The sequence below is a fragment of the Parasteatoda tepidariorum genome, chromosome 6 (assembly GCF_982258835.1).
Source record: "Parasteatoda tepidariorum strain Cologne lab strain chromosome 6, Ptep-v5.0, whole genome shotgun sequence".
In the NCBI taxonomy this organism is placed as follows: domain Eukaryota; kingdom Metazoa; phylum Arthropoda; class Arachnida; order Araneae; family Theridiidae; genus Parasteatoda; species Parasteatoda tepidariorum.
Window position 1 is genome coordinate 100,272,276 of NC_141760.1, and position 23,496 is coordinate 100,295,771.

General features: G+C 27.5%; 1 protein-coding gene across 1 annotated transcript; it reads left to right on the plus strand.

Annotated features, from left to right (window-relative positions):
* The first annotated feature begins 188 nt into the window (after positions 1–188).
* LOC107455250 (uncharacterized) lies at positions 189–22,203 on the plus strand. Its single transcript, XM_016072759.5, has 9 exons — positions 189–615; positions 3,670–3,703; positions 4,744–4,835; positions 5,300–5,428; positions 7,015–7,131; positions 8,091–8,175; positions 10,178–10,379; positions 12,245–12,465; positions 17,251–22,203. The coding sequence occupies exons 1-9, from the start codon at positions 284–286 to the stop codon at positions 20,227–20,229; spliced, it is 4,191 nt and encodes a 1,396-aa protein (XP_015928245.3). The 5' UTR covers positions 189–283; the 3' UTR covers positions 20,230–22,203.
* The last annotated feature ends 1,293 nt before the right edge of the window (positions 22,204–23,496 follow it).

Sequence of the window (23,496 nt, forward strand, 5' to 3'; positions counted from 1 at the left end):
TTTTATAAAAAAAACTATTTTTTTAATCCTTTAGTATAAAATTTGCCTAAACATATATATTTTTAAACCATTGAAATCATACAATTTATTTACAAACTATTTAAGATTTAATTTTCTTAGAAGATAAATAACACGTCCCAAAAAAGGAAAAACAAAACTTGCAGAAGCCAAAACAGATGCGTATCTCCGCCTATGATTCTGCTCAGCTGATTGTATTCCAAGATGGTCGCGCTATCATCTTCTATAAGTATTTTATTTAATATAATTAACACTGCAATTAGTGATGAATACTATCACTATGAAGCTAGAAAACAAACATTCTATATTGCCATCCTCTAAAATTAAAGGAAAGGATTCAGTGGTTGGAAAAAAGTCTAAAAACCTTAGGAAAAAATCTATCGCTGCTAACACTGACAAAGACGCCTCGTTAATTGATCATGGCCTGGGACGTAAATCCAGCGAAATAAATTATGACTTTAATGATTCAAAATCATCTAATCCTATGGAACAGAGTTCCTCTAAAAAATCACGATGTAAAAAAAATTGCACTAAGAGTAATGACAAAACAATAACAACATCTAAGACAATGCATGAACGTTTGCAGCAAATTTTAAGGTAATTATTAAAATCTGAAAAAAAATAATGAAATTATATGTGCTTAAAATATCAATAGATGTTTCTGTAAGAGTTAAATTTTAAAAACTTTAATTATCATTTTATTAATTGCCTAAGAGGTACTTCAAAACATTAGCATTTTTATCTTGCTAAAAATTATGATTTGTTTATTAAATAAATTTTATGTATAGAAATCAAATGAACTAGCTGCCTAAAATGTTTTATAAATGCATTTTTTAATTCATATCACAGATAAAAGATTGTTTATTTTGATGATATTATTGTAGGAACTTATTTTACTTAAAATCTGTTGTGCTGTCAAAATAAATCATTTAATTTTTTGTTTTGATGGTAAGCAACACATGCATTTTTAAAACACAGGTTATGATTAAGTTCTTCATTATAAAATTAATTCTAAGATTTTGTATGTGAATCTATTTTTCTTTAGAGTTTAATAACAGTTAATTCTTCTGAATGATATGGTTAAAATATAAATAGTTACGAAAAGTTATTCTTAATACACAACTGCAATGTTAGCCAATCTCTTTTAAAGTTATTATTTATGTGATTTTCTAATAAGTTTGTCTTATTCTCTGTTGCATTATTATGTATTATTATTACATAAACAAATCTTATTTATACTATCAATAAATTTTAAAAATACTTCATTTGTTTTGATGGTATATTACACATTTTTTAAAAACACTGGTTTTATGAGATTCTCTATTGATGAAATAACTATGAGATTTTGTCTGAATGTGTTTTTCTTTAATGTATGTTTGTTACATCACTGTTTTTTCTTAACATAAAACTATTAACAACTATAACGATATTTTTAATAGTTAATGGATTTATAAGTCAACATCTTGTAAAATAGAAAAACCTTATTTTCTTGATGCATTGTCTTTTAGAAGAATGATCTATTCATAATGTGCTAGCATGAAAAAGTAAAACATATTAAAATGCTATTTTGCCAGGGGTAAAATGATGCTAGTGTTTGACACTTATCTTTTAGCACTACAGTATTTATTCAGTAAAGATGTGAAATTTTTGAGTATTTTTAAACATAATTTAATTCTTAAAAGAAAGAGACAAGGGAAATCTATCTTCTATACTTTCAATAGATTCTGTAAAAAATCTTATTTATTCAAATGAATATTGATGTGTAATCACAGTGTAATTGTCATTCTCATATAGTATAAAGTATATACTTATATTATGTAGTTTCTCTACTAATATATCTATATATATATATATATATCAGAAGGAAAACCTACAGTATTTACTCTAAACTAAGAGGAAAAAATTACTTTAAATAAAATTTTTCATTAAATAATGTTATAGCTGTGATTACCTAGGCTATTTTATTTATTTATTATTCTTTTTTAATTTCGAAGGTCTACATAAATTGTAGTAATGATAACACATTTCACATATCTCTATAATTTTGTAGAATATTTGCAATCGCAGACCACATTAATTTGGGAGTCTTTAATCAAGAAATAAATTACTCTTGAGTGGTATATTAAGTGGTAGGGATACTTACCTTTTTTAGAATTTTTTTTTAGGAAAAGCAGAAAATTCTACGTTTTTGTGAATGCAATTAATTGGTTAATCAATTAGTAAATGTATCAATTCATAACTTAATTGTTCCTTCATGTAAATATTACAATATCTGTTTGTCTTCAAAAAATTACTTTATAAAGTCTATGTACAATATTATAATTATATAGTATTAAGTCTGTGTATTCAAATTAAAAGGCATTTAAAGTTTTACACACTCTTTTTCTTAAAAAGTTTAATTTTAGCAGGATTTAGCAAATATTTCTCTGCATAAAATTTAATTATATATTTTTTTCTTTACAAAAATTAGAATATTCTATCTTTGAATCTATCATTTCTAAATTATCTTTAAATTGCATTAGTGTTGAGCTTGCTTTGTTAAAGAAAAATTTTTTTGAAAAAAAAAAAAATATGCTGAAAGATTTAAATCCTTTGACGCATTAAATTAATCTTTTGAAATTTTGTTATTTCAAAGTTCAAGTTTGGATGTTTATTTTTTTAAAAGTTTTTTTAAAATTAGTTTAAAAACAGTATTTTTTATTACATTTATTATGTTGGTTTTCCAATTAATTTTTGATTGTAGGGCAAAAGATGGCATATTGACCATTTTAGGGCTGTAATTGGCCTCCTGATTGCAAGTTGACCCTTAATCTAGATTAATCAATTTTATTAATTAAAAATTTTACATACAGGCCCGTAGCCAGGAGGGACCGTTGGGACAAATCCCCCCCTCCCGAAGTTCTGGGATTCAAACTTTTTAGTCTTTCTTTGAGCCTCTCAGTAAAAAGAAAAACAAAAACTGTCGAATTAAACCTTTTCCCAGTACACCACCTTCGCTAGTGCATCTTCTTCACTTGACCTTGTGGCTCATCTTTCCTTCTACCATTACATTTATTGCTTGTTATCAATATTGGCTACATTGCCAATCACCACAGCAACTGCACAAAGAACTTTTTCTACTCTTAAATGCGTAAAAACAGCAACAAGAAATGCTACTGAAGAAAAAAGGCTAACAAGGCTAACTTTATTAACCATATTTCGGGATATTCCGGTTTGTCCTAAAAAAGTAATCGAGAAATTTTCTTCAAATCCCCGTCGCATGTCTTTGTAAACTTTGTTTACAAATTGATTATAATTATTATGTAATATTAATTGAAAAATAATAATTATATAATATTTTTTAATTACTAGTTTAACTTTTGCAAACAATAGAATAAACAATGTTTGTTGCAATGTTTTTCCCCTACTTTGCATGTCTGAAACTGTCCTTGCTTCTTACCATATCCCCCCCGAAAAAGTATCCTGGCTACGGCCTTGCTATTATATTATTCCCTGATAAAAGCTATTTAATATGTAAGAAATTAAAAACTAAAATTTTTAAGGATTAAACAAATTGTTATTTGTTATAGCCTTAGTTTTTAAAAGTTTGCTTGACTTACAATATTTAATGATGATAGTTATTTTTAAAATTTCACTTTTCTTAATTTTTAGCCCATCTGCAAAAGACAAAATTTCTAGTATTTTGGTAAGTTAAACTTATTTTTTTATGGCATTTCTATTGATTTTAAAGCTTTTTATTTAATGGTTAGATGAATATTTTATTTTATGTTTAATTATGTATTAAATAAATCCCACAATCTATTTTGCCACCAGATTTATAATGACCTATCATTATGGAAGTTATAATCTTTATCTATTTTCAATCTAAAGGATTTAAAAGGTGTACCATGAGAAACTATTATTTGATTATTTTTCTAATATGATGTTCTTTTTTATCATAGCTAATTTTTCTGTTTGAAAATAACTTTTGTAATTTCAAAAATAAATCAATAAATTTATTAAATAATTGTACAAAATTACCAGACCTTATATAATCTATCAGGTTTAAATCATTTATAAAAAACTGACTAAAATTGACTTAACATTTTTTTCGATAGTTTTTAATTTTGAACTTTCTTTTTATTGCCTATTTACCATTTATTTTAAAAATTATATAGGATGTTTTTTAATAGCCTAATATTTTTCTGCTTATAAGAAAATGTTATAATAACTATTTTATTTAGAATATAAATATAAAATGTGACTGGCACTACATAGAAAGGACATAGAGTAAAGCATCATATTTTTAGTTTGAAATTTTCTTCTATAAGCAATAACGATTATTTTTTAAAATTTATTTAAAAGATAAAAAAAAAACTTTAAATTAACAGGAAACATTGAAAATACACTTGATATGACACATAGAAAGTGGCAAACAAACATAAAGCTTTTGTAACTGATGCTACAAATACAAACTATGTTAAAATTTTAATAAACATTTTTATTGTTATAAATACTTAAAGCTACAATTTTTAATTTTATGAAAAAAAATGTCTAACAGATTATAGGTAGATATATAAATTTAACAATACATGAAGAACATCTGAGAATAAAATTTTAAATGCCCCAGGATTAAAAATATGTGACAAAGAACTGTATATTTCACTTGAGTTTTTTTCAATGAAAATTGATGTTCTAAATATTTTAGAATTTTTATCTGTGAAATAATATATATATATTTTTTAGAATGAAGTCAAATCTTTATCCGATGTGGAAAAGTTATTTTTATATTTGCAATTACCCACTGGATCACCCTTTGAAGTTGACCCTTTTAAAATGTAAGATGTTTGTTTAATACCTAATTAATTATTTATTTTTTTGTTTTGCATTTCTATCAATTTTATTAATTAATTGCATTTTGATAATTTTAATAATATGCTTTTGTTTTTTACTAGTTAAAAAAATTCTAACTAAAAAATCATCATTAAAAAAAGAAGAAAAATAAGCTTTTAAATTTAGGCATAATCAATGACAAACTACTGTACAAGAAGGATATTATTATTATTATTTTTTTTTTTGCTTGTTTAAAATTAGTTTAATTTAACATAATTTTTTTTAAATTTGATAATGCAACATTTTTACTCCTTAGATTTTGTTATTGCAAACAATAACTAATTTTTTTTAAAAATTTCTCAGTGTGTAAAAATAAAAATAAAATTACTAAATTTTTTTATGCAATTAAATATGAGTTAATTGCAACAATTTTGATACTCATTTGATTTTTGTAATTTACCTTTTATAGCAGAAACCAAAATCCTCTTGGGAAGAAAGCAGATGATGAGGGCATGATTGCTGTAACCTGGATTCAAAGCCATCTTGAAGAAGATCCTGAAGTTTCTCTACCCAAGCAAGAAGTGTATGATGAATATCAGTGAGTCACTCTGATTACATGATTTATACTTGAGGAATGAAAAATACATTTATACTTAGTTGATGTTATCTAATTTATGGGTTTTCCATTTAGTTTTTGAAGAGAATATTACTATTATGATACTCATTTGATATTGAAACTATCATTTAACTTTAATTTTGCTTGAACTTGTATGCTCAGGATGAAAATATTTGTGTGTTATTCAAAATGTTTATTTATTTATTCACCCCCCCCCCTCAGACATTAAGTATTTACAAAAGTCCTTTCTTTATTACACCCTTCCAACAGAAGAGATTAATCTTACTGTATTAAATCAAATATTTGAAGTAGCAAAAGTTTTTTTTTTTTTTTTTAAATTCTAAAACATTGTAATAAGGTTTTATTTAATATAGTAAGAAATTTGCTGAGATTTAGATTACATTTCTAAAGTTAATGTTGTTATTATTTAAAATATACCCAATTTTAACTGATTTCTTTTCTGAGTTGTTTTAGAAACATTTGTTACAGTAGAAAAAATGAGGTTGCTATTTATATGGTTTTCTACTTAGTCTGATATAATTAAGAAATATCAGTTTTATATTGACTTAAATTTTTTTAATTCTTCTACTATTTATTATAGTATTTATCATATTATAAAGTTAGATTTTGAAGTTTTGTTTCAAACTGGAATTTTTTTTAATCTAGTTTCTACCAGAAATCTAAGTTTAGAAACTTGCAAGGAAAAGTTTTTATAGAAAAAAGTGTACTTTCTATTCAATATTGCTATTTTTTTTTTACAAATTGGTCAATTTGCTAAAGTTTATGTAGCTAATATTTACTAGATAAATAAAATTCAATGTAGTAAATTTCAACCCTCTGGGCGTTAGTTCCGGCTTTTTTCTAACTTTTAGCTGCAGGCTTACCTGCATTAAATAACTGGTTTCCCCCCATCCATATAGTTTCACTTAGGGACTCAATGCTTTGAGGATTAAACAGTGACGATTATCACATAGAGTTAAAAATAAAAGTTCAATATGACTGCTGTTTTTTTTAATACACTTGCTTAAAAGCAATATTATTGTATCTCGAATTTTTTTTTAAATGAAAATTTATGTTATCTTAATTATTTAAAATTTTTTATTGAAATATTAAACTAACAAAATATAAAATAATAATGAATTCCCAAAAATAAAAATAACGAAATACTGGAATTTTGTAAAGGCCCCTAAACTGATCTACATGTAATTTCAATAGGGTAAAAAGATACCATTTTTTAAATAAATAATTAATGAAATTTTAATGAATTTTAAACAGCTTATATGCTAATAAAGATGATAATAATACACAATTTAATTTTTTTCTCACCAGACAGGCTACTGAATTTTACTACATTACCAAATGCAGTAAACCTTTTTTTGTTTTGTTTATTTTAAAGTGTTTATTTTAAGCACTCTTTGTATTTCTATACTTCTTAAATTTTCATTTTAAATTTTTAAACCTGTAAGTTTTATTGTTTTTTTTATTTAATTAAATCTAATTTTTAAACAGACAATAAGAAATTCTTAACTTAAATGGCAATTATTTATTTTTAAATGTACATTTTGCAGATCTTATTGCCATATGACTGGCACGGATGCTCTTTGTGCAGCTGATTTTGGTAAAGTTATGAAGCAGATATTTCCATCTGTTAAACCAAGGAGACTTGGTACTAGAGGAAATTCCAGGTACCTCCTTTTTTTCATTATGAAAAGAAGTGAAAACAAATTGATAAATTAGTTGCTGACATAACTGTTATTATTATTAGTTATTAAAATAATTATAATAATATTCGTATTAATGGTTGTAATAATAGCTGCCCAAATTATGTTTTGCTTTAAAATTATATGGCTTACTTCTGATCTTCTACACATTTAGATTCTATTAAGTAGAAAATAATAGATTTTATGTAACTTCATAACATTAGAAAGCCATTATGTAATAACTGCTTTCTGTTATGTTAATATTATATTATGTCTGATATCTGTTATGTCAAGCGGTCTACAAATTCTGAACCTCAGATGGTGCTTAAAATTTTTTTACTGGTTCCTAATAATTTAGTATTATTTAACCTGTTCTTTTTTTCCTCCTTTATATCTGAATTTTTTGGAAAGAGTTTTTGAAAGATAACATACAAAGCAGAATATTCTTAAAATCCTCCTTTCTTATCAAACATGATGGCCTTCTTATTTGCAAATCAGTTCCTTTTACATTTGAAGTTTTTGGACTATTCTGTTCTTGATAGAAAGCCAAAAGCACGGAGGCTTAGCAATGTTGTTTAATCTGTCCCATAAAGCAAGACTGAACCAGATCCATCTTTATATGAATATAATGCAGGCATGTTTTGTAATGTAGCGTGCATAATTATGTGTGCTTTAAAATTATATGCCTTATTTCTCATCATTTTTGGACACTATTAATAAAAGATAATAGACTTAATGTAATTTCATAATATCAGAAAGCCATTATACTACTTTCTATTCCATAAAATTTTGACTCCTAAAAATTATTCCTGGTCCCTAGAAAGTTGGAATTTTTGTTGAGGTTTTATCAATAGTTAATAACTTGGTGTTGAGACATTCTTCATTTTTTCTAAAAAGAGATAAAATTTTATTTTCTCTAATTGTTCTTTTTTTTATCATCACAGATACTGTTACAGTGGTTTAAGGAAGAAATTAAATTTGAAGCCCCCTTCTTTGCCAGATATAAATACTGATCCTGAAAGCTGTGATGTAAGTTGTGAAAGATGTGAATGTGGTTGTTAAGTTCAAATATTAGTTACTAATATTAGTTGTAGTTGTAAAGTTCAAAAGTTTAAGAAATTTTATCAGCACCAATTAATTTCTCAAGAGCTCGATAGATATCCAATTATTATTCTATATGTCCCTTTCTTTACACAGTATTGAAAATTACCACAATTTTCTGGAAAGTAAAATGGAAGTTCTGGAAAGAAAGTGGTAAATTTTGAAGTAACGTAATTTACTCTATAAAATTCAGGAAAAACACTTTTTATTGACAAAAATACACAAAATGCCATTTATTTTTTCTTTACAAAATGTCATTAACCGTCTACTTTTAAAAAGTGACCTTAAAAAGATGTGCTCCTTGTGATTTAATACTTCTTTCTCATATCATGTTTAAGATGTAAAAAGACATTTAGGTATATTTTGTTTCATATTTGCACATTTTTCTGATGTTGTCTTTAAGAAGTAAATAGTTGTCAATATTTTGTTATAAAAGAACTGTTATAATGTATACATTTTATCAGTATTAAAAAATGTTCTGTTTTAACTTGAGCAAATTAAGTTACTTCCGAATTTCCCATTCCCCTGCACGACCCAATTTAATGTTGGTTTTTTCTATCCTGAAAATTGAGTTTTGAAAGCACGGAGAAGAGATGGTTTAAGAGTTAAGAGGAACTAATTAATAATAGAAATTTAACCGTAAATAAAGGTTAAATTGAGTAACCGGACTTTGTTTCAATGCTGGTAACTGCATTTAAATGAATCTAATGACTGAAGAAAAAACATTTCACAATTTCACAGCTTTTTAGTGAGAATACACAATATCATCTATCTTAATTTATCTCATTCAATTCCGTTGTCTTTCAAAAAGAAAAAAAAAAAAGATTTGGCTTCTTTTATATTGGATTCTTCCATAATAATTTTTTAGAAATCTTTATTAGCTTAGCAAAAATAAATTTAAAATTTTTTTATTAATGATAACATTTTAATATGATGAACAATGGGAAATTTTATTGTTTCAATTAACCATTTTTTTAGGAATCAGTCATGTTTGAGTGAAAAAGTATATTAAATCTAAAAATAAATTTGAAAGAGTTATGTATGTTAACTGAGCTTAAAGCTAAAACGTATATACTTGCCTCATAAAAGCCTCATCTTTGCTCTAAACATAAGCAAAATTTGGTTCTGAGGCGTGCAAAGAGGCTCCCGCTTTCTCAATCATACATAAAGCAGAGTTTGTTACATAATAGAACCAGTTGCTTTAGAGATCATTTTACTTATGAGGAAAACATTTTTTTATTTTATTATTTATTTCCAATGAGCTGCACAATCGGTCTTGCCGATGAGCAGACTTAGTGCGTTCTCCAGAGGTGGTATCCACTCTCTCAGGACCACCACAATGGGTGAGATACCGTTGGTCATGTTAATTTGGGCGTCTAGTTTCTGCCACACTAGATGGCAGCACCGAGACTCTATTTGGATGCTAAAGTGCACTAGGAATTTAATTTTGCCGGAAATGCCAAGAGCCAATGAGGCGCTCCAGGGATCTTTTACATGCCACATAATCATACGCCATGGCCGCTGAGAATTTTCTGCATTCCGAAAATCCGGTGTCTGGGCCGGGGATCGAACCTGCAGACTTGGGCTCAACAGGCCAACGACAAACCAACTGCGCCACCCAGCCACACTATGAGGAAAACATAAACATTCAAATTGAAAGAGTTAAGAAAATCAGCCCCATTTGCATTGTGTATTGCCAATAAAAACTTTTTTCTAATAAAATTTTCATCTTTAAAGGAAAACTCCTTATTCCACAGAAGACACGAGCTTCCATAAGTTATGTGAATCTTAAAATAAACTCATGTTCTTTTAAGATAAGATTGCATGAATTTGGAATTGTATATTTTTTGCATTTTTGTCTATATTTTGAAACCATTGTGCAAGTGTTATTTAAATTCAAGTGTGTAGTTAAAATACATATTGATTTTAGGCACCGGCAGAGAATATTAAAGATGAAGTTACTTCAGCTTCTTGTCATATACTCTTTGAATGGGCCGAAAAACTTCTTGGATTTAAGTTCACTTCTTTGAAGGAATTGGCTTCACATCTCTTAGAAAATATGTATGTTGATAACCGGTCAGTGGCTGCTTTCACCGTTCTTTTGGAAGGATCTCCTCAACTTTTAGAGAAAGGTAATTGAGCAAATTATATTGGGGTTGCCACTCCACAGGGAAAACACGGGGAATTTTGAGTTTTTTTTTTAGAAGCTGGGAAATTATTGGGAATTTCCCAGTTTCTAAAGAAAACAACCAAAGTGAACTGTGGAGTGGCAACCAAATTATATTAGGGTTGCCACTCCGCAGGGAGAATAGGGAAAACGTGGAAAATACAGGGAATTTAAAAGTCACCTAAAATAGCAGGGAAAATGTGGAGAATTTTGAGTTTTTCATTAGAAACTGGGATACGGGGAATTTAAAAATCATCTAAAATTACAGGAAATTTTGATTTTTGTCTTAGCAAACTGGGAAAATACAAGGAATTTTATTTCCTTTTTTCGTTATTTAAAAAATGGTAATCACAAGTGCAATCTATGGGATATTTAAGGATGATATTTCAGTTATATTAAACTATTTCACTTACTATAGCATTATTTGTCTTAAGTATGTTCAGCTGTTCCTTTTTACAGCAATTGTAACTTGTAGTATATTAAGTCCAATACAGCTCATACAAGAGCACTGTGATTGTTTTTCCTCTTAATGTATTGTGTATAATATGTACAGGGAAAACACAGGGAATTTTTTCTTCTTACAGATTTGAGTGGCAACCTTGTATATATTTTATGCCTTTTACATTTAAAAGTACACTCATTGCTGCTATTTTTTTTAATTTCAATTTTCTTTTACCCATATGTTGTTGCTGTACCCATGTTGTTTTCTTTTTGTTACTTAATCTTAAATGATGTAGTTGAGAGTTGAAAAGTGTTTGGTTTTGTGCTTATAATGTCTATAGTAGAGACGAGAAATTAAATTTTCTGTGTTATTCTTATTACCTTGCACTAGCTGTAATTTTGGTTCTTAATCACCATTAAGATAGAGGACAGCTGTATTAACCTATATAAAATTATGAGTTTTTAATTGTTTTTGCATTTTATATGTATATTGTTTTTATTTATAATCTATATATTCATACCTGCCAAGTCTTCTGTTTTTGAATGAAGTCCACTGTATTTTACGATTGTCTCCTGTTTACCCTTATCTTCTCAAATTTCTCCATATTTGTTGAAGAAATTTAAATAAAAAAATTTTGCTGTTAAAATATCTGCTGATGACAAAAAATACTTCTGTTATTCCTCAACAGATGGTGCTATTGCCAGTACTGCAATATGTTGAGTGTTTATAGTTTAAGTAATTATAAATAATGGTTTAAAAAAATCTTTTTTAGATTAAGATTTATATACATACTGTTTACATTGCTAAATGTAAGTGCTTACATTCTTTTCAAATTTGAATTTTTCTTTTTGACTTGCATGATCATTCATGATATATCCAAACTTTACTCATAGCCTAAAAAATGTCGCTAGTAAGATCTCCGTTATTTTATTTCTCCAATGTTGGCAGGTATGTATATTTATGTATTAAAATCAGCCTCTAACTTTCATCTAGTTACATTTTGTTTTTTTAAATATATAATGTTTGTTTTTTTAAGTATATAATGTTGGACATAAAAAGTACATTTCTTAATTTATTTTTTTTTTAGTAAATAAATAAAATGAAGCCATATTTCTGTTGAAATATTGCTTTATATGATGAAAATGTTGTCTGGACTGTAAATTAGGCTTTTTTTTTCTTTTTCTTTTTTTTTTTTTTTGAAAACCAGAAAAAGCCAGGGAGTTTTATTTCCAAAATTGATTTAAAACCCTGTAATAGTCATGATGTTCTTATTCATTTGCATTAACTGTAATTTTGTTAAAATTCATTTTAGATCTGATCATTTTTAGTTTTTATTCTTTAAACAATGCCTTTAGTGCAAGACTTACGATGTTGTTTGTTTATTTTAGGGTTTTCTAACTGTGAAGGAGGAATAAAGAAAAGTGAAGCTCAAGTTCATTTGCAGCGAAAAATACAAGAAAAAGAATTGATTAAGGAGCAAAAGAAGAAACTTCAAGAGCAACGCTCAAATTTTACTTCTGCAAGTAAAGGTAAAGTGTCTGTACCTAAAAAAAAGAATGCAAAATCAAGAAAATCCAAAGTTCTTTCTGAAAAATCCGACATAAGTTCTGTAAGTAATTGTCTTTAATCCTATGAAATAAGTTTTGTGAAATTCTGTAGTCATAAGGAAATGTGAGGATAATCTATCTTTACTTTATAGTTCATGTTTACTTTATTGTTCATGTAACTGCAAGCTCATGTTTGTGAATGCATTTTATTACAAAGAATTATAAAGGGATTTTTCCTAAAATAGTTTATAGTGGATTTTACTGCACTTGAATGAAGACATTTTTTAAATTTGTTTGAGCTTTGAGATGTTTTCCATTTTTGTGTAAACTTGTATCCATTTGACGGCTTTTATTTTTATTTATTAATTTTTTTAAATGTAAATCTTGACAGAAAAGTACTTTTATATTTTGTGTGTTTTTATTAATAATCAATAAAATTGACCACTTATTTAATTTTGAAAATTTAAAACTGAGAAAAATTTAAAATCAAATAATTTTTTTTTTTTGCATGGTATATAAAACTTGTTTATCATTATAGTATAGGTTAACAATTAATAATGAATGCAAATAATTATATATAGTACTGTAGTGTCACAACTAGCAGAAAATATGATGTGAGCTTTAAAAAATTTTTTCCGAAACTTAACACACAAATTTTTAAAAGGGAAAAAAACAACTATCTCTTTTGAAAAAGAAAATCAGAAGAGAAAAAAACACATCATAGATCGTGCTTAACTTGATCAAGATATCTATTATAGTTCGAGACATTTTTTGAAAAAATCTGCTCTGAGCTCTGTTTTGTTAAAATATGCTCGTTACCTTACAGTACATTCTTATAATTTTTAAAAAAAAACTTAGCAATGTAAAAATTTTCTTTGAAAAAAAAATTAAGTTAATTTTTTAAGTTAACAAAAAAGTTCTCCATAAATTTCCATTGGAGGTTTTATTGTGATGTTTTTCCTATAGTGGTTTATAAAATTAAAAGACCATGTTTTTAAGTAATAGGGAATTTATACTAATTAATAATGTCTATGATTATGACTATGAAATAAATGTCTAAGAAAATCTAGAATTTTCAAGTGCAATTAGCAATTTATTGAGTTTGATTTGTGTTAGTGCATTCTTATTTTCAATCCTATTTTGTTATTACTCATAATAAATGTAAAAGTATGTAAGTTACACATATAACATTGTAAACATAGATTTATATAACATCTTAGATTTCTTGCACCCTGAAGTATTATCTCCCCCTCTTTTCTTCCCCTAATATGTAAGATTTGTTTCTTTTTATAAATTCAGGGATGAGATTTTTCCGCTTTTTAGCGGATTTCCGCTTTTTTCACTTTTATCTCTTAAATTTCAGCTTTTTTTTTAATCAAAAATTCAGATTTTCTAAAAATTTATTTTTTTTTTATAAGTATATTCCGTTTTTTCAGAAACTTCACCGACTTTCAAAGAGAAACAGAAAATTCAAACTACATAGCTACCAATCCTTTCTCATTTTTACTTATTTTACCTATTTTCTCCCCTTTTACGTGCAGCAGATAAGATTGTCCGAATTTTTTGCCCGACCTCCAGATAGATCCGATTTTTGTAGTTCAAACGACGCTGCTTCTGACAAGCCTTTTAGAGGTCCCAAGCCTGGAATCTGCTAATATCTCGATTTTTATTCACACGATTTTAATATCAAACATAGCTTTTTATATTTGCGTGTTGCGATTCTTATTCACGCGATTTGAATATTGTACGTTGCGATTCTTATTTACGAGATTTAAAAATCCGATATTGTGATTCGAATATCAAACATTGATTTTCGTATTTATACGTGATTTTAAAATAAGGCATTGGGATTCGCATTCACGCATTCTAAAAATTATGCATCATAATTCTTATTTATGCAATCTAAAAATTACGCATCATGATTCGTATTTACGCGATTTAAAAATTATGAATCATGATTTGTATTTACGCGTTTTAAAAATTCTATATCCCAGTTTGTATTTTCTCATTTTCAAAATCATATATCTAGTTTCATATTAATGTGATTTCAAAATCCATAATTGTTATTCATACTCACACAATTTTAAGATCAACTAGAAGAATTCTTGTAAGAAGTAAATTTTTTAAAAAATTAGTTACTATAAAGGTGACTGTTTTTCTAACGACGATTATTAGTATATGTAAGTGTTACAACATCAGAGAAACTGGAAGGGAATATATTCAAAACTTACATTTGTGCTTGCAAAGAAAAAAAAATACGATTTCTCACAAGATGTTTGAAGATGGACTAACGACTAAATATAGCAAACATAAGCAATCACTTAAAAAGGGATTTAATTAAAAAAAAATTTGGGGGAAAAAGAGTTAATTAACTCATCATCAAAGTTTTATTTATAATTGCTGTTATTTATGCTATAAAATGCAAAATTCTTATCAAATAAAAAACAATTATCTAAACAGTTGCTGATTGTCATGTAATTTTTCAAACTAAAATACAATTTTTGGATGTTAAGAAGTTACTATATATTTCTACTTCACTGTTATTGATATGTTTCAGAGGGCTGTAGTTAGATTAGACTATTATATGAACATAATGATTCGGTCCAATGTTTAAGTTTTTTTTCCAATATAATTTAATAAAGTAATATTACTGATATATTTGCTATAAATCACATAACAGTATTTATTAAAGGAAATGAAATATTAATGTATATTCTCAGTAGTTTTAATATGTTAAACCAGGTAGTTTTTCAAGTAGTAATTGTCTCTTATGCGAACTGAGGAAAAATATAATTTCCAGCTTTATTTTTTCAATTGGTAATTTTTTTTTCACTAAATGTTAAGTATCAATGTATTCGTTTTTATAATAATAGATTAGTACACAATTGTATGTCAACACATTATTTATTACCTTAAACTGTCTGGAATTTATTATTAAAGGGTTGCGCTTGCGTAAAATTTACTATCGTGGAAATTCAGCTTTTTTGCGTTTTGGCTAATCTCATCCCTGTATAAAAAAGGACAAACAATAAACATATTCTATTTTAATAGGAATAATAATATTCAACCCTTTCTGTCACTTTAAAGACTTTCAACTCTTAAAAAATGTAATCAATTTTGATATCAAGAAATACAGGATATTTTTTAACAGCCTTAGAATCACTAGAAATTTTAAATTAATTTAAACCCCTCAAAATTCTTCAATAAATTTTACTTTTCATAGTTGCAATAATGAGTATAGAAATTTGAGTTTTATTATCTTTGATTAATCAAACTGTTTTTTGATTTATAACTCTGTATTATCCTTTTTTTATGTGAATATATTTTGAAATATGCTAATTAAAATCAGTGTTTAGTTCATTTCTTAACTGTAATTTAATTTATATTTTAGTATTTTTTTTCTTTTCAACAAAACAGAACAGACGAGAAATTTTGAACTTAATTACAGTTTTTAACAAGAATTTCATTCTTGTGTTAAAATTGGGGAACTTTTTCTATTCATATTTGATGAATTTACCAGCATTGTAGTTTTATCATTTTTGAGTCTTTATAATGATTGTATTCAATGAATTATTTAGTCTTTAAGTTAAAAAAAATAAAAAAAATAAGAGGGGATTTACTAATTTATCTTTCTTATGTAATTATATTTAAGTTTTCTTATTTTGCTACTCATCTTTATTAGTTATTAATGATCAACCAGCTTAATCTTATAAACAATTTTGTCAAGTATACATTTCACGCTCTCCAGCATTTAAGGTTTTAATTAAATATTTTTCTGAGTAGTAATGAACTTAAAGCAAAGATTTATTAAATTTTATTATTTTATTTTATTTATTTTTTTAAACTTTTATTTTGAGAAAGTGACCATTTGGTTATGTGACCTTTTCCATATCTGTTTGAATTATTTATTTGTAGTGGCAGAGAAAATAATTTCAATTCTAGTTTTGTAAAATATTAATGCTTTACCTTTACAACCACTAGGAAACTTGTTTTCTGTAATAACTGATGTTCTGTAATTTTTAGAGTATATGACATTTATAAATGATTTTTATTTAAATAAAATAAAATATGGCAAATTTATATGTTTTAAATTAATTCCTAACTGTAATAATAATAAAACAAAATAAGTAAATTAATAACAAATAAAAAAAATATTTTTTTTTGCATTGCTAAATGGAGTAGTTAACCATTTAAAAAAAAAATGAGCATAACGAATATATTTGAAATTATGGATATATTGTTTTTGTGGTGGCTAATTGAAGAATAGAGTTCTTTTCTAGATATGACTGTCTATCAGGATTGTCTTTTTATGTCTTGACATGTTTTTGAAAAAAAGGTTTTACATGCTTTTAATTATGTTTTTTATATACCTATATCAAGAACTTTCAACAAAAGTGAAAAATACTTTTATCAGGGTACAGTTAAATATTTTTTTCTCTATTCTAATTAATTGCTCAACATCTTTTGAATTTTTGTCCTCCTTACACACCCTTAAGAAACTATCACATGAATCCACAATAATAATGCAACATTTAAAAAGATGCATGGTTAGCATATCTAGAATTTTATCTCTACATTGTTTTAAATTAAATTTAATCAATGATGTATATCAAAACTATCTAAATATTTGACTTAGGTAACTATTTTCTTACTCTACAAATATTTTTTTCTCCAAACTATGCTATGTAAATTTGATATATAGTGATAAAAATTCTGCATAAATTTGTTGTGAGGTGTAATTTTTGTAAGTTTAAATTTATAAGGCTAATTCCATTTAATTTGAATAAAATATTATAATTTTATCATCATATTGAACTTTATTTTTTCCTAAATTTGTTTAATTGCAGGAAAAAGAGATTGACTTAATATTATCTCAAAGTATAAAAGAAAATTCTCTTACAAGTTCTTCAGAATCATCATCCATGCAAGTGGATAAAAATTTAATAGAGAAGGTTATTAAAGAAGAGGATATGGATCTTGAATTAATTGTTGACATGGAACAAGTAGTAAATGATACACCCACCAGTTCAAATAGTAATACACAATCTTCTCCCAGTAAGCCTAGTGAACCATGCTCTGAAAATGTTTTAAAACTTGAAGATACATCAACTAAAAATACTAAAATAATAATTCCAAGAAGTAAGACTCCTGTCTGCATATCACAAAGCCTTCCTGGCATAATTATTGTGCCCTCTTTGCCACAAATTGCTGAGATCGGCAAACAAGTTTCTCCTAAGTACAAAAAAATACAGCCAAAGCCATTGAAAGGGGATGCCTTGTCTGCCATGGCTAGATCCAGAGCTGGTTCTTTAGGCTCAACTTCTATTAATAAGCCTAAATCTAAAACCAATGATGGTCGGCATAGCTCACATGCATGGCTTCAATCCTCTTCGAGTCCAGAAGGTAATGACTTTTTTGTTAAAAGCAACACTTCAAACACTAGAACTGTTTTGCTATCCTCCACTCAGAAAACATTAAAGAAAAATTGTTTTATAGTACCAAAAGAAAAGACCTCCGACAAACTTAAAGAAGATTTACGTTTTTCATTAGAAAACCAGAGTTCTAGTGCATTCAAGGATGTTAAACTTCAAGCAAATTCTGATCCAAACCAAGTGTCGATTGAAAGTTCAGGTGGTTCCATCTTAAAATCTAATCCCTTAAGGAAATCAAGTCTTCCCTCTAAAGAAAGTAACACTCTCAAAAGACCTTTAGATGAAAGTAGAAGTAATCTTAAATCAAAGAAGCTGATATTGGATGCAAATGCTATGGAATCTTCTTATCAAGACTTGCCATCGTCAGTTAAAGTTCAAAATGTTCCTAGTCGAAGATTGTCTGTTCAGCAAAACGCTGCAGCTGAAGAAGTGAGCATACATGAGATAGAAGGTGATGCCTTAAACGATTACTACAGAGGAAATAATTGCCAAACATTGCTCCCTTCATCTATGTTAGTAGTTGAAGATAAAGACTCGAAAAAGGAAAAACAGGATTTTAACAAAAATATATCTCAATTGCGTATGTTACTTGAGCAAAAAATATCGTGTAGTCAATCAAATCCTTTATTATTGAATTCTTTGAAAGATATTTCCAAAAGTGATCTTTCTCTTCATTTAAATCAAAAAGAAACTTTGTTTTATTCAAGTGATGTTAATTTAGGAGAGGGAAAATTAACAACAGAACAGGAACAATCTGATAAAGTTAATTTAAATTTGTGTTCCCTTTCCTTTGAAGAGGAGAAACAAATCAAAAATATATCTCAACTTGAGACTATTGAGAAATTTCTAGATTCCCATTTGGCGTCACAAGACCAGGTTAATGAGCCAAATGCATTCATTTCTGATGCCAACATTTATTTGACGAATCCTAAAACCAATTTCCAACAAATTGATATGGACTTGCCAGACTTTCAACAAAATCTAATAAATTCAAACAGTGATTTGTTGACTTCAGACTTAATGGATAATCTAGAATATGGTACACCTCAGATAAACAATACTGCTCTTCCTGTCCGTGTTAACACTTACACTCAAGTACCCTCTGTTCCCCAAAGTCCCAATACTAGAAGACGGGCTTTCAATTTTATGCCTATATCTCCCAGCCATACCCCAATACCCGATATGAGTGGAAGTGTGTCATCGCCAATACCTAATCAGTTTCCAAGAAATATGATGTCGATTGGTGTTGGTCCTTCTCAACCACCTAGTAATGCTGGTAGTCCTTTTGTTTCACCTAGATCGACACCAGTATCTACCTGTAGGTCTAGGCACAGCTCTGGACAAAGTACCTCTCGTCACACCCCTTTCCAAAACTTTGATTCTGGTGTTTCTTCAGTTTCTTCTTCGCCTTTTATTTCGCCACAGCCGACACCTGTAAGTCGCTTGAGACATAATTCTAGCCATAGTTCTAACAAAACGGTTACATTTTGTTCAGTAAATAGCCCACATATAATAAACTCATTATCAACTTCTAGCCGTTCTAGGCATAATTCTGGCCCTGGTGTTCAACATTTATCTGGAAACTTAAATGCTAGGACTAATCCCTTGTCACCTTTAGTTGCTGAACCTCAGCCTAGTTTTATATTCCCGCCAGGGAATGAATTGAGATATCGACATAACTCTGACTCGAATACCACTTCCTTATCTCCAGTTTCCGAACAGACTTCATCTTCGAGTAGTTGCACAAGCAATCTCCCAGATCTTACCAGTGTTAATGATTTGGCATTGTCTCAATCATTTTTAAATGATAGCGCCGCTGACTTACTTATCAGCGGCAACTCTTCCAACTTCAAACAAGTTCGTCAGAGACACGCCTCCAGTTCTGTCATATATAGCAAATCGTATGTGGCTGCTAAAGATCCTTTCTCGCCAGAAATTCAAAACTTATTAAAAAATGAACAAATTAGCGGAGCCACTAACAATCAGCTTAGCAATCGGAGCCAATCTGTACCATTGCATCAAATGCTCCAAAATTTGAACAATTTTTATTTCCTGAATGCTCCAATCGATGAAGTTTCTACTAAATCCCATCCTACGACGCCTGTTCTGAATCAGGCATTTTCGTTTCCTCTCTTGAATTCGAATCAGGAGAACGCTTTACTATCTGCTGAACTCCTGAATAGCGACAAGTCATTCTCCCAGAACTGGTCTGGTTTGGAAAATACTGGAGATTTGGAAGTGAGCAATGCTCGACGCAACCTAGCCGGTTTGCTCGACCCACCACTTAGTGATGATTTACAGACAACACTGGAAGATCTGAGAGATTGTGATAACGACTTTTCGAAATTTGCGCAAGAGCTGGAGCTGAATCCAAACGAGGATGGCAATCTGTAATGCACTTTCGAGTTTAATAATAATAATAATAATGGCCTTTATGTAAAATTAGATTTATTTTCATGTATATGCTTGTAGATTTATACATTTGTTTTTCCTATTGTTGAATGTTATTCCTTTGTACAGTTAAATGCTCTAATTTTGTATTTTAGTGATGGGGCAAACTAAGTACTTCGTTTAGCCCATATCCATGAATATATTTTTAAAATTGAAATTATTTACTCTCTAATTAAATGAGAATGATTTCAAATTTCGTTAATATTCTAGTAGGTTTATGTTGTATGCATTTGAGGTATTCAGTATTAAAACCTGCGTAATCTATACTAAAGAGAGTTCGGAGAAAATTAATTTTGAACTTTAACCCATAAATTCAAGGAGTTAATAATGTTTTCTCTTAATCAAAAAAGCAAAGTTATTCAATTGTGGAATCTGGTAGGCAAATTCATATCCACAAAAAGAAAGTAAACTTGAATTTCAAGTCTCATTATTTACGAACGCAGACTAAAGTTCTGCGGCAAACTTTTTGCTGGTATTTGTTGAAAATAGACACAACACTTTCGGTTGTCAAATTATTACATTTTTTTTTAAATGAGAGATAGTTTGGTTTTAATAACACTATTGTTCAATGAAATCTTGTTTTTTCGAATTTATTGATGAAAATGGATTTAATAAATGGGAATTTCTTTCCACTTCTTGAGGATATTTCCGACTTTCTAAACTTTAGAATAATTAAATTTTTAAACTTAATTATTCTATTGTGATTTTTAACTGTGATTTTTATATAAAGCTCTACAATTTGTTGAACTGTTAATGTACAGCACATTGTAAAAAAAAAACTTTCCATAACTTAATTAATAATTTAAATGTTCAAAATAGTTTTGCACTCTTTATTTTTTTTTTTCATGATTTGAATTGATAGGCAGTTTCAGGTCTTTTGTTTTTTCCCCACTCTTGATGCATGATTAAAAAAGGATGCTTGCTCTGTAAGATTAATTATCTAAAGAGCATCTGAAGTCCTATTATATATTTTTTTTTACTAAACTAAAATTTATTGTGTCATAAATTGTTACCTCAGCATATGCTGATAAGTTATACAAAATTCAAAAAAAGCTACCTTAGCTTTTTGCACAAAATGTGTTTTTCTATAATTTAACAACAACCTTAAAGTTGATAAAAATTAGCATTGAGAGAAAATTAAAAAAAACTTTATCGAATCTTATTTTTTTCTTTTGTAATCTTAGTATAGCATTTTATGGTTTTGATACTCAATACCTCACATGTTATGGAACTCTGCATGCATTAAATGCAAAAAGTCATGTTGAGAAAGTTCTTTTTTCTTTCAGAAAATGAAGTTTGAGATTTCGCTTGCATAATTATATACTTTTTCTTTTTAATTTTCTTCAATAAAAAGATAAAAGTTAAAGCAAAATGAGTAATGGCAACATGAAATTTTTATATTTAATTTAATAAATCTACGTATTTTACGTTTGCTTCTTTTAAACAACTCAATATAAATAAGTGTTTTAAGATTTATCTATTGTACTTTTTAAATTTTATTCTATTGCTTTCATGACTTTATTTAAAATGTTCTATTGTTTCAGTATAAAATTAATTTTTGAAATATAGTTTAAAAAATGCATTTTATTGTCTAATAAGTCGATTAAATTTTAGATTTTTTTTTCATTTCAAAAATTGTACAGACTTTTAAATATGTTGCTGATTAATTTTTATTCCTTACTTTATAAACATGTAATATGTATTTTTATCATAAACGCACAAACATAAAGATTTGTATGGTATTTCAAAGAAGTCTGCATAACAGTCTTTTTAAAATGGCTTTTTGCATACTTTTTTTAATAAAATGTGCCAATCTGTTAGGTACTATTAAATAAATTAAAAATATTAATTGCATAATGTAAAGACATTAAAATAATTTTATTTTTTCCATTAAATTTAAGTTGATTTTCTTTAACATTTCTGTTAAAAGAAATCAGAAATAATATTAAATTTTAAAAACGAAATAGCACAAAATTTTTTGATGGTAACAGTAAAAAAATGCATATTTTTAAATATCAAAGTAAGAGTAATTGAATTGTTTTTATTTTGGTTGTATCAATTGAAAGTTCAATTTTCTCTTATGCTCATTTTACAGAGGGTTATTCAAGTTTAATTGCTTTTAATGAAATATTTTAATTTTGTATTATATTTTACTTTTATTGAAAGAGTTTAATAGCGGATCAATATTTTTTAAATTTTACTTCTCTTATGTCAGGTGATTGCTTAAGTTTGTGCTTGATTTGGAACCTAATGAAATGAAACACATTTTGTTTAAGGAAAAAAAGTATTTGTTTATATATAATGTAATCGTCATAATTTTTTTATAGTTTTCCAATGTTTAACATGTTTTTAAAATTTCCTTTCTATAAATTTTGTGGTTTTTCTTTAACCCACTGACAATTCTGCATTTAAAAAGTCGTATTTTAACCTGCAGTCTTCTCTGCACAGCAAAACCTGTTTCCCCGTTTGTTATTATATAGAAAAGTGGTGTATTGGGGCGAAACATTTTCCCAATTTCGCCCATTTGCTAAACCGCCAGTGGGTTAAATTAAGCCGCTATAACATCTTCAATATTTCTAATGTTATAAATAAATAAATTTATTTTACCAAAAAGCCCTGTTAAGTGACCACCTTCTATAAGTTGATCGTTTGTCTGGGTTGATCTTAATGATCAAGTACCAAACTAGCAAAAATAGTTATGAGTTGACCACTTGTCTAAGTAGACCATCAAATTGTTATCCTACAACTGGTGAATTTACACGGGTATATGAAAATCTGAATTGACCAAGTCAGATGAATGCAAAAACAAATTTGCTGTACCTGTTGAACAGCATGTGGTGTTAGAAAATGCCTTTTAGATTGAGCAAATTTGAAGTTTTACTTGAATTTCAACACAAATTTAAGTTAGCTACTTACAGCACTTTTCCACTATTTTTTGCTAATCACATTCCTCTGTAATATCGGCATACATGGTGACAATCTTTTTAATGCTGTTAAGATTGGGTATCAACTTTTGCAATCACCTGATGTATGTATATGATGGTTAAAATTACAATGATGGTACTGGTAATGCCAGTTCTATTGAACAGATTGAAAACGAAAACTTCCAATATAGTATACTCTCGATATCTCGAAAACCTTGTTACGTCAAAAAAATCTTTTTCCCCATAGCATTATACATCCACCTAATGTTAATTTGAATTCCTATGT

Excerpts from the sequence above, each read along its gene's own strand:
- LOC107455250 (XM_016072759.5), top strand. The coding sequence starts at position 284 with ATGAATACTATCACTATGAAGCTAGAAAACAAACATTCTATATTGCCA. Across the intron at positions 616-3,669 it reads CGTTTGCAGCAAATTTTAAG|CCCATCTGCAAAAGACAAAA; the intron begins GTAATTATTAAA and ends CTTAATTTTTAG. Across the intron at positions 10,380-12,244 it reads TCCTCAACTTTTAGAGAAAG|GGTTTTCTAACTGTGAAGGA; the intron begins GTAATTGAGCAA and ends TGTTTATTTTAG.